Source organism: Phyllopteryx taeniolatus, chromosome 8, assembly GCF_024500385.1.
Source record: "Phyllopteryx taeniolatus isolate TA_2022b chromosome 8, UOR_Ptae_1.2, whole genome shotgun sequence".
Classification (NCBI taxonomy): domain Eukaryota; kingdom Metazoa; phylum Chordata; class Actinopteri; order Syngnathiformes; family Syngnathidae; genus Phyllopteryx; species Phyllopteryx taeniolatus.
In genome coordinates this window covers 10,458,232-10,472,778 of record NC_084509.1, presented here as the reverse complement: position 1 = coordinate 10,472,778, position 14,547 = coordinate 10,458,232, and the positions used below count along the sequence as shown (strand labels likewise).

The following is a 14,547-nucleotide window of genomic DNA, read 5'->3' as shown; positions in this document are numbered from 1 at the left end:
GTTTCTATAATTCATTGCATAAATGATGAGGACTGGTTTTGTAAGCTATAGCTGGTCACATTTGCTATTGGTTTAATTTAATGTGATGATTACATGTGTCAATTCTCCACGAATATAGGATAATCCAAAATATATACGTAGGCTGATAATAATTGCTCCCCTTAAGAGACTGAGGACTTGTGACAGGTCTGGTGAGATTTCTTTTTTTTACTGCGCTTATAAAAGTTCCATTTATTGTACATTTTGTCATTTTGTCAATTCGTCTGGGCCACCGTACTTCCCAGCCTTTGAGCGCTTCATCGGCTCAGGGGTGGGGGGCTTCCAAGTGGAGCAGGCGCCATGTGCACACCTCACACCTGACCACTTGCACCGCATGCGCAGGAGTCCGATGGATCATTTCCATGCATCCATCCCGTTCTCCTGTCCGGATGCGTGACATGCTTGTCGGGAGCAGATAGTGGAGTTTCCGGGCGCGCGTGTGCATGCTCACGTGCGCGCGTGTGCATGCGTGTGCGCAGTAGCTGCGAGGGAAGGCGAGAGAGGCGGGAGTCTGCGCTTGGTGGAGCTTCCCAGACCGAGACGAGCGAACCTGCACTTTACGCCGCCTCCTCCTGAGTGGATATGATGGATGTTTAACGAGCGGATGGGATGCCAGTTTATAGCATCGTCGCCAAATTCCCCGACACGTCCGGTAAGTTGTGCCACCGTTAACGTCTATTGTGTGACACGAGGCGGCGTGTGCACCAGTTGATTCATGCCAAAAAAATAAAATAACAACAACAAAAAAACGCCACGAGAGTTGACGACGTGCAACAGGAGTTGTGACCATGTGTGCTGCAGCCGAGTCGTGTAGAACCACTCCACTTTGCGTGTTCTTTTTAATTTGATTGCATGAATAAACTTTTCACCTTTGTTATGTCAAGCTTTGGGGAAATGTCAAATTTAGTATACAGTTATGTTTTTCAAATGAGATATTTTGTCAAAAAGGGTGCGGGGGCATATTGAAAGATTTATAAAGATCTGCTTTTCTAGAGGGAATTGCTTGTACAATAGTATCCCACCAAGCATTTATATTATAAAGAGTACTGAAATATTTGTCGAATAATTTAGCCCCCCCCCCCCCCCCACCCCCCATCATCATTGGTTAATTCCAATGTATCTGATTGAATTAAATAACTGCTTAGTTGATTTATTATAAATAATACAATTAAATATTAGTAAAATGAACCCCCCCCCCTGTACATGTCACATTTATTTTATATTTATTCATTAAATATAATTAAATAGATAGTACCATTAAAACCAGGGAGTCACTGTGGTTAACATGTCTGCCTCACAGCTCTGAGGTTGGGGGTTCAAATCTGGCCTTCCTGGATAGAATTTGTTCTCACTGTGCTTGTGTACGTTTTCTCTGGGTTCGGCGGCTTCCTCTAACATTCCCCAAAACATGCGTATGTTAAATGAATTGAAGACTCTAAATTGTCCTTAGGTGGGAATGTGAGTGTGAATGGTTGTCTAAAGGTTGTCCTGCGATTGGTTGGTGACCAGGACCAGTCTGGGACCCTAGACCGTAATGAGGGGCTATAGAAAATGGAGGAAATTAAAATGAGAATACATTTTATTCTTAAAACAAAGTGTTTTACATATCGCTGGCATCGGGCCAAAACCTATGTCCAAATTTTGTCAATTTAATATTTTGCCAGAAATTGGTACTATTGATCTCCAGGTGTTTCTGTTATTTTTACAATTTATTGACCAATCTAAAGTACTCTCTTATACGTTGTACGATGTAATGTTATTGGCTCATCAAACATACTGTTGTTTTTGTTTCCTGAAATGTGATGGTTTTGGAGATGCGAGGATTCCACCCAAAGCCATGGATATTTTACATTTTACTTTTCTCTCAATGACCTGGCCCGTTTTAAAACTCAAATTTGGCCCTTCAGCACAAAGGCTTGCCCATGGCTGCCCTAGAGCATGGATGACCAAAGTGTTGCACACGCACACTTAAACAATTACATATACTGTATTTCATCTTTATTGCTTAACGCTTTGTGGAAATGTAAAATTTTGTTTATAGTTCAATGTTTCAAATGAGATACTGTAAGGTGCGAGGACATAGTTAAAGTTTTATACTGCGGCAGATCTGCTGTTCTAGTGGAAATTACTTATAGAATGGGGCAGTGGGCATTCCCAAACTGAGGTCCACGCACACTCTTGGGGGTGTAGCCAAGATTAAAAGTGTAATGGTATCATTTATGTTGGTTTTCTTTCGCGTAGTGTCTTTTTCCTCATAAAATGAACATTTCAGTGCCCTCATCGGGTGCGCAAGATTGAAAGTGTGAGAAGGTGCGAGGATATATTAAAATTTTATATGGGGTGGCAGAGCTGCTGTTTTAGTGGAAAGTACTTGTAGATTGAGGCAGTGGGTATCCCATATCCCACCTACAGCATGGATTCCCAGCGCACACATGCTTGGGGGTGCGCCAGTGCTTTGATGGGTGAGGCAAAGATTAAACGTGTAATGGCTGGTTGATAATAATAATAAACAATCCATCCATTTTCAACACCGCTTATCCTGGTTAGGCTCGCGGGGCGCTGGAGACTATCCCAGCTGACTTCGGGTAAAAGGCGGACCACAGCCTGAACTGGTCGCCAGTCAGTCGCAGGGCACATATAGACACGGACAAACTTATAATAATACGAATAATAATAACAATAATCATACATAATAATAACATAGTTTCCCCTCCTCTTTCAAAAAAGTTACATGGAGGTGTGCAAGAGTTAAAGCGTTAGGGGTGTGAAAGGTAAGGCAAGGTGCATTTCATGCACAAGGTAAGTCAATGTGTTTTACATGATTAAAAGTACTGTGCATTGAAAAACATTTAAAAACAAAGAGCAAAGACATTTCAAAACAAAGTACAGAAATAAATGACAGTTTATTAAAATTACTAAAAGAACATACAATGCTAGTAAAAGATTCATCTGCAAGGACACACCGTCGCTGCCCCAGAATGCCCAGCTTGGTGCGATCCGTATGGGGAGAGATATGTCTCAAAATTATTTGCACTTGTTTTTCAAATCCACAAATACAACCCCAATTCCAATGAAGTTGGGACGTTGTGTTAAACATAAATAAAAACAGAATGCAATGATTTGCAAATCATGTTCAACCTATATTTAATTGAATACACTACAAAGACAAGATATTTAATGTTCAAACTGATAAACTTTGTTGTTTTTAATAAATAATCATTAACTTAGAATTTTATGGCTGCAACACGTTCCAAAAAGCTGGGACAGGGTCATGTTTACCACTGTGTTACATCACCTTTTCTTTTAACAACATTCAATAAACGTTTGGGAACTGAGGACACTAATTGTTGAAGCTTTGTAGGTAGTAGAGTTTCAAGTTGCACTTACGGATGTCGCGCCGAACTGTATTTACTGACATTGGTTTTCTGAAGTGTTCCTGAGCCCATGTGGTGATATCCTTTACACATTGATGTCAGTTTTTGATGCAGTGCCGCCTGAGGGATCGAAGGTCACGGGCATTCAATGTTGGTTTTCGGCCTTGCCGCTTACATGCAGTGATTTCTCCAGATTCTCTGAACCTTTTGATTATATTATGGACCGTAGATGGGGAAATCCCTAAATCCCTTGCAATTGTACGTCGAGGAACATTGTCCTTAAACTGTTTGACTACTTTCTCACGCACTTGTTCACAAAGAGGTGAACTTCGCCCCATCTTTGCTTGTGAATGACTGAGCAATTCAGGGAAGCTCCTTTTATACCCAATCACGGCACCCACCTGTTCCCAATTAGCCTGTTCACCTGTGGGGTGTTCCAAACAGGTGTTTGATGAGCATTCCTCAACTTTCCCAGTCTTTTTTGCCACCTGTCCAAGCTTTTTTGGAATGTGTTGCAGCCATAAAATTCAAAGTTAATGATTATTTGCTCAAAACAATAAAGTTGATCAGTTTGAACATGAAATATCTTGTATTTGTAGTGTGTTCAATTAAATATAGGTTGAACATGATTTGCAAATCATTGTACCGTATTTTCATGACCATAAGGCGCACTTAAAAGTCTTAAATTTTCTCCAAAATGGACGGGGCGCCTTATAATGCAGCGTGCCTTATGTGTGCACCGAGTTCCAAAATCTATAAATGTTGTTATGTGATGAGCGCTCCGCTTGACTGACTGGGAGCATTTCCTGCCGACACACTGTGTCATGAACGGAACAGAGGATAGGACCCAAAAATGCACGACTCCAAAACAAATGGACAGTTTCCAAAAAGAGAGGTTTAGGGCATAGGTCGGTACACAGGCAGGCAATCCAAGGCAATCCAAGAAAGGCAACAGTATCCAAAAACATGAGGCAAGGAGGCAAGGTCGATAATCGGAACAGGGTCAAGTCTTACTGAGTCTGTGACGTGGAAACAAGGAATGCTGGAACGCGACGACAAGGTACAACGAACTGGCAACGAGAGGGAATGAGACACGAGGTTAAATACAAGGGGTAATTAGGTTGAACGAGGCACAGGTGGTGAAGATGCTCACTGAGCAGGTGTGTGTGAAACAGGGGGGAAGACAAAACCCGGAACACACACACACATGACACACTGCTTATACAGAGGAAAAGCGGACGTGGCTGAGGACGGAATGCGGGTGTAAAGGGGGAAGGGTGTGCGTGAATGAGGACGCTAAAGGCACGCCCCCTGTAGGTATATAGTGCCGGTATGTGCATTGTGCAAAACAACATCGGTTTGGCTTAGAGACGAAGAGACACGTTTACAAATCACAGTTTAAACTGCAAGCTATTAGCTACGCGGAGGAACATGGGAATCGAGCAACCGCGAGAGAATTCAAGATCAACAAATTCATGGTTCGCAAGTAGAGGAAGCAGGAAAACGAGCTTCGCCAAGTCAAGAAGACGAAGCTGAGTTTCCGTGGAAAAAAAAGAAAAACAAAACGTGAAAACAAGGCGAGGTGGCCCGAGTTGGAAGACCAACTCGAGCAATGGATTAATGAGCAAAGAACAGCCGGGAGAAGCGTCTCTACAGTCACCATTCGACTGAGTGCAATAACTCGGAGCTTGCCATCATTCCGGGAGGCTTGACGAAGGAACTCCGCTGGACATTGTTCTCAACAGGGCGTTCAAAATGAAGTTGCGAGTGGCGTGGGAGTCATGGATGACAGATGGCAAACACAGCTTTACTAAGACTAGGAGGCAGCGCCCGGCGAGTTACGCCACAATTTGTGAATGGATTGTGGATGCTTGGGCTAACGTGTCTGCTTGGTAAAAGCCGGCATCATTTCTGAGGAGCCGTACGGCAACGAGACTGACTCGAACCTGGCGTGTTTGATTGAGAACTTGCCCAGCTGCTCATTTCGGATACAGAACATGAAGAGTTTGATGGATTTGTGGATGAGGATTGATCAAAAAATAACGTGAGTACATTATGAATTACTTCAATAAAGTACAACTGAACTCAGTTTTGCTCCCGCTGCCTTTTTATAAACATTGTTTTAGCGTGCATGCATGCTACCGTATGTTTTTAGCTAGCGTATGTTTTACCATGCCTGCGCTCAATAATACGGTGCGCCTTAGTTCTGTGTTAAATACAGAACTCGACCCCGTAACTGAGACTGCGCCTTTTAATACGGTGTGTCTTAGGGTCGTGAAAATACGGTATTCTGTTATTATTTATGTTTAACACAACGTCTCAATTTCATTGGAATTGGCGTTGTATAGCCGCAATTCACAAGTGTGTTTTTCAAATCCACAAATATATTAGTGATTTACACGTGTTTTTTTTAATGTTGTGTTTACATTTATCAGGACTTATCATTTGTAAATATTAAATTTGGGTTGTGAATTGTTGGAGGTGCATTTGTGGATCAGCAGGCTCGCACATTTCTTTTTGAGACAAACGTAACAGTTTCAAGTTGAAAAAAAAATCAAACGTGTGGGAAGGTCCTCCCTCCATCCACGAGACGGCAGTGTTGCTGTCCACATTCAAATTAAAATTTTCCATCCATTCATTTTCTTTACCGCTTATCCTCACTTGGGTCGCGGGCTGCTTCAAAATCTTCAAAAAAGACGCTTGCCATTCCCAGTTGAAGCTCACTGTCAAAATAAACATGAAACAAAAGATAAATTACACATTTTTAAAACAACCACATCGCAAAGACCGTTTAGTATGCCAATAAATAAAAATGCCATAGGCAGTCTGGGATGAGTACTTCACAATCAAAACTGTAATGGCGGAACACAGTCCTGTAGTGGCAGTTGTGCTGAAGCCCTTATTCACATTTGTGTCGACAAAGGATATTCAAAGGATGCCATTCCCATCTACTGTCCTTGTATGCATGTTACAGCATTTTCATTTGTTTTGGCAGGTCAGGGTAAACGGAGATTATTTTGACAATGTCATTGTGTATGTGAAACTATTAAAAAGGTAAGAAATCACATTTTTACTGGTTGTTCTTGGACAAAAATTCTCTACGACATTTCTTTTATTGATATATGACCTCTGCACGTAACCCATTACACAATCACATACCTCAGCTTGACGGTTAAGTGTCTTGCTCACCTCAACCGTAAATGCGAGGAGTCATTTGCTGGAGAGCTCTTCCAGGGAATTGAACCCGTGCTTGCCCTTTTGGTCACAAGATGTATTCTCTGCCACATCTCGCCTCTTTCTGACCTCCCTCCATTAACTTGACATAAATTGCACCATGGCTTTCTTGGAATCTACCATATACTGTATATTCCACTCTGCTAATGCGACAGAGATCATGTGGCCAAACTTCCCAAAATGTTCCCATTACCGTTCCTTGGCGAACGTGATTCGTATTAGTCAGCAGGCGCTAAAAGCCACATGTGCCATAAAAGGTGTTATTTAAAGTTAAACTAGGGCACATTCCTGTGCTTATTAGGACTCCTCAATTAAGTGCATGACATGTTCATGGCTCGCAATGATTTAGCCTGTAAAACGCTCTGTCTGTGTTATGGGTGTGTGAGTGTGTGTGTATGTTGGGAGGGGCGTATGGGTGTTTTTTAGGTGTCGTGATGAATGATGGCTTTAATTTTGAAGGGGTTGCCGAGGTCCCACGAGACACGGGGAGTGATTATGTTTTGGATATTTTGGGAGAGACGGCCATAGAAAAAGAAACAGAGGGAGCGTGGAAAGTTTGGGGTCTCCTTAAATAAAACCACCAGCGTGATAAAACATACATTGCCGTAAACCTTGCTGATCAGTCCTCCGTGGACTCACTTTGTTTTGCTTTCCTCCTCATTGATTGGTTGTTTTTAACCTCCATGTCTCATTAACATGATTACATGATTCATTTTACCCGATTGTGGCCCAGTCCAAGACTAGTATGGTTGTTTTCTCACCCCCCCAACTGTTGAATATCCTGGTAAGTTACGTTTGCTACCCTGCATCTCTGTCATGTTTTAAACTGGACAATTTACTTTTAACTGTACATAAGACCAATGACATTTTTAGTGTAGGTTTTCTTTCATATTTATGCTCTTAAAGTTAACTTAATTCACCTTACAATTACAGTATATACAAGATATCCTGCTGGGGTCTGTGTAAAAAACAAAGTCTTACAAATGATGTGACTAATGTTTGACGGTAGTTTGTTGACGCTTGCCCCGTAGCAGTCACCCAATAACGACTTCAAATGACACACTGGCCTGTAGAAAAGAGGGTAGTATTTCCACCATTATCTTGGCAGCCCCAGATTCTACTACTTCAGTATTCCTAATTTAGTAGTCTGTAATATTTGTGGGCCAGACAGAACTTGTCAGTTTACAGTATTGTCAAGTGAGATGTCAGCAAATCACATGAGCATGTAAAGGATGATCTGTGTTTTGTTTTACTGTTTTTTTGTGATGCCCCCACATGAATGAATTATCAATCACATATACAAATTGATTTTACACAGCAGATGTTAACATGTATCCACATGTCTGTAAGTGAACATCAGTTAAGTGGACAAACAAACGGCACATTTTAACAGTTACATTAAAGGCCCGCCACACACCGAGCAACGTCACTGAATGGGATTGAAGTGGACAATCGCGAAAAAAATGACAGTTGGCGACTCAGACGCGCATACCAAGCGATTGAGCACCCACATCGGCTGACGTGCTGCAACCGCAAAACTACGACCATGTATTGGAGCTTGGGGCTCCACATACAATATTCTGTAGTCCATCCATCCATTTTCTGAGCTGCTTCTCCCCACTAGGGTCGCCGTCGTGCTGGAGCCTATCCCAGCTATCATCGGGCAGGAGGCAGGGTGCACCTTGAAATGGTTGCCAGCCAATCGTAGGGCACATACAAAGAAACAATCATTCGCACTCACATTTGCACCTACGGGTAATTTAGAGTTGTCAATTAACCTACCACGCATGTTTTTGGGATGTGGGAGGAAACCGGAGTGCCCGGAGAAAACACACGCAGGCACGGGGAGAACATACAAACTCCACACAGGTGGGGCGGGGATTGAACCCCGGTCCTCAGAACTGTGAGGCAGACGCTCTAACCAGTCGGCCTGTAGTGCCGCCTATATTCTGTAGTGTATTATTTTATTATTAAACCACAAAAACATGGGGTGAAAGGGGAACGTGTGGATATTTTTGAGAGGCTGCTAGCTGAAATCAGTCGCTCCATTCAGTAACTACTGTACGCCGTACATTTCGGTAACTGTCACGTACGTGGTTAGGGCGAAGGCGAGGAACGCAAGGCAAGAACATGGTGGACCCAATTGCAGGGAAGCAGGGAGGCAAGGCAGGAGTGCGCGAATCTCAAAATAATAATATTTAATCACAATGATGAAAACAACTGGCGACTATGACATGGCAAGACATGTGACAACGACAGTGAACCGACAAGAACTGAAAGAAACCAGGGAACTAAATACAAACAAATTGACGAGACAACGAGGAACACCTGGACAAGACAAGTGGCTGGAGAGAGCTGATTGGTCGACACAAAGTAGACGAGAACAGGTGGACACAACAACCTAATGAGCACACAACAAACATGGAACACAGGAAAACATTGAACAAAACTAAACACAACCCAAACCAAAACACAGACCATGACAGTAACAGAGACTCTCCACGCTTTGCTTGCTCGCCACAGGAAAACATGAAATTGTAACTATAGTTGATAGTTGAGTATTACTGCAAAACTATATATATATTACAGCGAAACTATATATTATATATATATATATATATATATATATATATATACATATATATATATAAACTATATTATATGATTCTGATTATATATAGTTGTATTTTTTGGTATAATTTTTAAATTTTTGACACGCTGTTAACCTGCAATTCAAATTTGGTAAAACTAGTGGCCGAAAGTGGTCACTCATGAAAACTAGTTGCTTGACCCCGCACATGGTGCGACACCTCAGTTAAGATCGGCCGCATCGTTTGGTGTGCGGCAGGCATAAGCTGTCTACTTATGGTGAGCAGTTTTACTTTATTTCGTTTTACTTTGTTTTACAATACACTGGTTACCTTGAACATGAACTTTTCATATTTAGTTATGAATGTTAAAATGTAAATGTTTATAAAGGTTTTTTGACTGCACTGGTTTGAGACTGGAACAAATTACTTCACATTACATGAATTAGTATAGGGAATAATCTTTTTAAATTGCAAGAATTTGGAAGTCTACCGGCTTCACAGTTGATTAGATTGTTTTCCACTTTGGAGGTTCCAATGTATGCAATTCCTATGTAAAAACACATTGGCGAGTTTGGGTGATGTTGGATGAGTGACATGCCCTGATTGGCCCGTAACACCCATACCGTACATGCCTCAGCTCAGTGTGAGGCAGTCGCCTTTAAACATGATTTACTGCCTGTCAGTGTCCCACTTGGTTTCTACACCACCTCCATAGTTGTCTTTCTTTCTGCACATTCCCTCACCGGGTCTTCACTGTTCTGTTTGTATAAACTTCATTGCATCTGCATTTCATTTCTTGGCACGCAATGAATCAGGATGGAGAGGCGGAACAATGTGCACTGACGCTGACATGTACACACACACACTGTTTCACTGCAGCTGCGGGACGCCTGGCGGTCACCGTTATGTGTTTTGCCTCCAGACGAGAAAATAAAGTCAAAAAGATCCGACCTCCTCATCCTCTGACTCCTCCTCCACAGCCGGGCAGATTGCACAGGATGTTTGAATTAATTTCCTTGTTTGTCTCTCTTTTATTCAACACGAGCGTTGCTGAAAAAGGACGACAAGCTTTGAGTGAAAAGCCTCCACTCGGGTGTGTGTGGAATGATCAAAAAAGAGGCTTCAAGCTGTTTAATGTCCCTCCTAGTTGACGTTTACTGCCAAGCTAAAAATAAAACAAACAGAATTGGATGTTTCGTATTTAAAACCATGCAGCTTTAGCTTAGGAACGTCCGCTTAATGCAAAACACCATTGACGCGTTATTAGGAATCCCACATGCGTTCCTGGCAGGACACACCGTGCTCCAATATTACAGGCTGCAGGACACATGCCGCGGCACTATGATTAGCTGCTGTATCCAGAAGGGAAAAAAAATTGTGACTTACTCGTGCACTCACTGTAGTTGTCTCGCCGTGCTGCACTATTTGCATATAGTGGCCACTCATGCCAGAGTAGCATCTGCTCCATTTGCACACTGATTGAGGAGTATCTGTAACATTTGCACAACCATTGTCCCAGATTATCGCACTACTCGTCACTTTAAACCGCATACACTCCTTGAAGTCTCAGTGCCCTTTGCACAATGGTCATTGCACCGGACTATTGCGATATTAGCCATTCGAACTGCTCTAAGTGCTAGAGGACTCTGCATCTTTTTGCACAATTGTTGTTTGTTGTTGTTTTTTGTCAATGTCTTTATGTCTCCAAAGTGTTCTGTAAAATGACTGACTGTTGTACTAGAGCGGCTCCAACTACCGGAGACAAATTCCTTGTGTGTTTTGGACATACTTGGCAAATAAAGATGATTCTGATTCTGATTCTGATTAATCCGAATCCACTAACCCTACCCTAATGCTAACCTTAACCCATCCTAAACCGCCCTATAACAAACGTTTTTGTTTTTATTTTGTAATACACATTTTTAATGGTCATTTAGTTACATCCGTGCAGCCTGGGGGTGTGATTGCTGTCCCAAAAAGTTTGAGTCCAAAATGGGGGGTGGGGGGGTTGACCAGTGCTAGGGGGTACACTGGCCACCACTGAACCCCCTAGAACCGCCTCTGGTTCCTGGTACTAAAAAGCTGCAAGTACAGGGAGGTCCTTGGTAAACAAAGGAGTTCCGTGACTATTTGTTTGTAAATTGAAATACTAACACAGTATAGTAAATATTTGTATGAAAAACGCTCTGGGGCTATGAAACAATCAAATGAAAACCAGTAAGCATGGCAGAAACTAAGTATACCTTCTCTTCCTCTGCAAACTAGTTCATTGCGTACCGTTCGTATCCTTGAAACCCGGTCGGGACTATTGTAAAAACGAGCAAGATTTTTTTACAAACTGAAAGATCAAAAAGCCTAGATTAACATGCATTCCTTAAACTGCATTTCAGTTATAGTCCCTGGTACCAAATTACTCCAAGGGTTTTCTTTAGACCCTAAAAAATGGAATGTCCCATTAAAAGGTTCTCCCCCTCATAATGACCAATTATCTGCAAAGATCACAATAGTGACTTTACATCAGTCTGTAGTGTAGTCACTGACACATACAAAATAGGATTTCAAATTCAGCTCCTGTGTTTGATGCATGGGGTTATGGAGTTACAGAGTAGTAGTCTGCGTGTGTGCGTGTGTATACGCGTGTGCATGCGTGTGTGTGAGTCTTTCTATTTGTTCAAAGGAAGCCATGATGCTTTGTCCTCTGGTTGTGTGGCGCTCTCATCTCAGTCAACACATGGAAAGACTCACAGTGTGCACGGGCTGCTCATGAAACCAGTTTGTGTGTGTGTGTGCGCGTGTGCATATGTGTGTGTGTGTGTGCGTGCGCGACAGCTGGGATTGCGTGAGTGTGTGCGGGGGGGGGGGGGGGGATTACGGATTAATTGTCTTCAGCAATACTTTCCTGCTTGTTACATGAACGATGCAAAGTTCTCACTTTAGCCCAGAGAGGAAAATAAAGCTGTTTAGTGAGCGGCAGGAGGAATCCTTTTCTTTTTCCACCACTTTCTTCGTTCTTTGTGCCACGAGTGGCCAAAAGTTAAACTGTGCCAATTTGAAAAGTAATTTTTTTGAAGGCCTTTTCAAAAACCTTCTCTTATCTTTTACTGTGATTGGATGATGGGTTGACAAGTACTGTATACCCAAATGTAGAGAAAATGTTTATGTGTTTCTGTTGTCTGTTGTCAAAATGTCAAATCTCCTGTATCTAGCTATCTATCTAGCTAGTGACATTTATCTAGCCAAGTTGGAAGCAGAAGCAGCCCAAAAGCTGCTAGCCTACAATGTCACTAACTTTTAAATCAAAATAGCATGTAAGTATGGCATAGGAAGAAGCTAGCTACTACTTTGGACTAACTTGTGAATTAAAATAACATGTTGGCAAATCAGCAATTAATTAGGGTTCCGTTTAATGCACTGAATGAAAAATAAATAATATCTATAGCTATTTATTGACCTGAACTTGGGTCGATGCTACACTAACCTACAGGCTAATTTTTGATTGAAAATAGTAGGGATGTCCCGATCCAACTATTTCACTTACGATCCGATACCAATATTGCAGCCTTGAGTTTTGGCTGATACCAATATTGGTCCGATCTGATTGCAGCAAAATCAGAGATAATTTACATATTTTTATTTTTTTTTAAAAAGGCTTGATCAAGTGATATGAAAACAGAGAACAATAATCAGCAAAAGTAGGTATGAGAAAAACTGACCCCTTTATTATTAACCAATGGGCTACATAAAGTAACTGCTCTACATGTCTTGACCTCTGAGGGGCAGTGTGGTGAACGCAATGAGATACACACTTGCGGTAACAAAGAAAGTAGAAGTCATGATGCAGTATTGTTATTATTGTCACGATACAAAGGTATCAGTTGTGACTGCACCCAGAAGCAAGCGGAGGCTGAGAAGTTTGTGACATGACAATTATAACGCTGTTTGAAGAAGAGTTTGAAGAATATATGCCAGAGAGTATTGCTATATTGCTTGTTTGTACATGTTTGTACGTTTGTGTACTTATTTTGAGAGATATAAGTGCTGCGAGTTCGATGCCAAATTTCGTCAGCTCGTCAATGGTGTTTTTCATTCATTGTGTGTTAGCTTTGAGCTTGCGATTTTTGTGAATAAAAACGAAAAAAATTTAAGTCTGTGATGTACTGTATTTGAACATTCAATCGGTGTAATTCTTTTGTTATGTCTGTTTAGTTTTACAGTGAACTTCAACTGGAATGTCAATAAACGACTTTAAATAAGCAACATTCACTATTACTCCTTGCTGCTATGTTAGCATCTAAGCAACCTGTTATTGCAACCTCTGCATGCTGTCCAGGCGCATCTGTATAGAAGCGCTGGAGCGGAGTTTGGAATGGACTCCATGTAGATAGGAGTGGTAAAATTGAAAATTTTCGATCCAGTCCGATCCGATCCTTGTTATTTTTATTTTTTTTGCCGACATCGGACCAATTTCCGATCTAGAAAATCGGATCGGGACACTCCTAGAAAATAGCATCGGTCGGTTGGTCTGTGTCTGTCTTTTGGTGGAAGGGTTGTTGGGTGGGTTGGTCAGTTGGTGGGTCGGTCGAGGGGTCAGTTGGTGAGTTGGTCAGTGGTTCGGTTGTTCGGTGAACTGTTGGTCGGTAGGTCTTTATCTGTCTGTTGGTGGGAGGGTTGGTCCGTGGTTCAGGTCGTCGCTGAGTTGGTCGGTGTCTGTCTCTCTGTCCATCCATCTGCCCGTCTGTCTCTCTATCGGTTGCTAGGTTGGTTGGCTGCCAGGTCGGTCGCTGGGTTGGGTTGGTTGGTCAGTGGTGGGTTGGTCAGTCAGTTGGTTGGTGGGTCGCTGGGTTGGTTGGTCCTGTCTGTTGGTCGGTTGGTCTATCCGTCCGTCCGTCCAAGTCAATTGATGGTGTGTGGGTGTTTTCTTCAGGTGATTCCATACAGCTGGCAGCAGAAGGAGAAGTTCTGACCATGACTGACAACAACGCCCCCAAGTCTGCTAAAAAACCCCGCTGGACCTCTCTGGAGGTCGGTCTCATCGCTGTTGTCTCCTTGCTCGTCATCATCGTCGTGACCCTCATCATCCTCTTTGCCACTCTGCAGACAGGTTAGTGTTCCTCCACTCCCAAACCTCCCGCTAGGCTCGCATCAGAAAACACTAGAGGTCTTGGGCTTTTTTGAGAGCATTTATAGGTGGGCTTCACTCCAAACTATGTGTGCACGAACTTTCCCTTCTACACGATGTTGAAGAAGCACACTGAAGAAAGGGCGACACGTTCAGCTGAGCAGAGGCCGAGCAAAGGCCGCTGTTAAAC

At 42.4% G+C, this 14,547-nt stretch overlaps 1 protein-coding gene and 1 long non-coding RNA gene across 3 annotated transcripts in view; one reads left to right on the top strand and one right to left on the bottom strand.

Annotated features, from left to right (window-relative positions):
- Positions 1 to 320: 320 nt before the first annotated feature.
- The window catches only part of LOC133481813 (neprilysin-like), a 75,394-nt gene continuing 61,167 nt past the window's right edge, over positions 321 to 14,547 (top strand). For both annotated transcript variants that reach the window (XM_061780954.1, XM_061780953.1), the window contains exons 1-2: positions 321 to 691; positions 14,163 to 14,339. In XM_061780954.1, the coding sequence (XP_061636938.1) occupies positions 649 to 691; positions 14,163 to 14,339 (220 nt within the window). In that variant the 5' untranslated portion in view covers positions 321 to 648. The remainder of the gene's footprint in view (positions 692 to 14,162; positions 14,340 to 14,547) is intronic.
- The window catches only part of LOC133481816 (uncharacterized), a 28,909-nt gene continuing 16,409 nt past the window's right edge, over positions 2,048 to 14,547 (bottom strand). The window contains exon 3 of the long non-coding RNA XR_009789621.1: positions 2,048 to 6,136. This is a non-coding gene — a long non-coding RNA (uncharacterized LOC133481816). The remainder of the gene's footprint in view (positions 6,137 to 14,547) is intronic.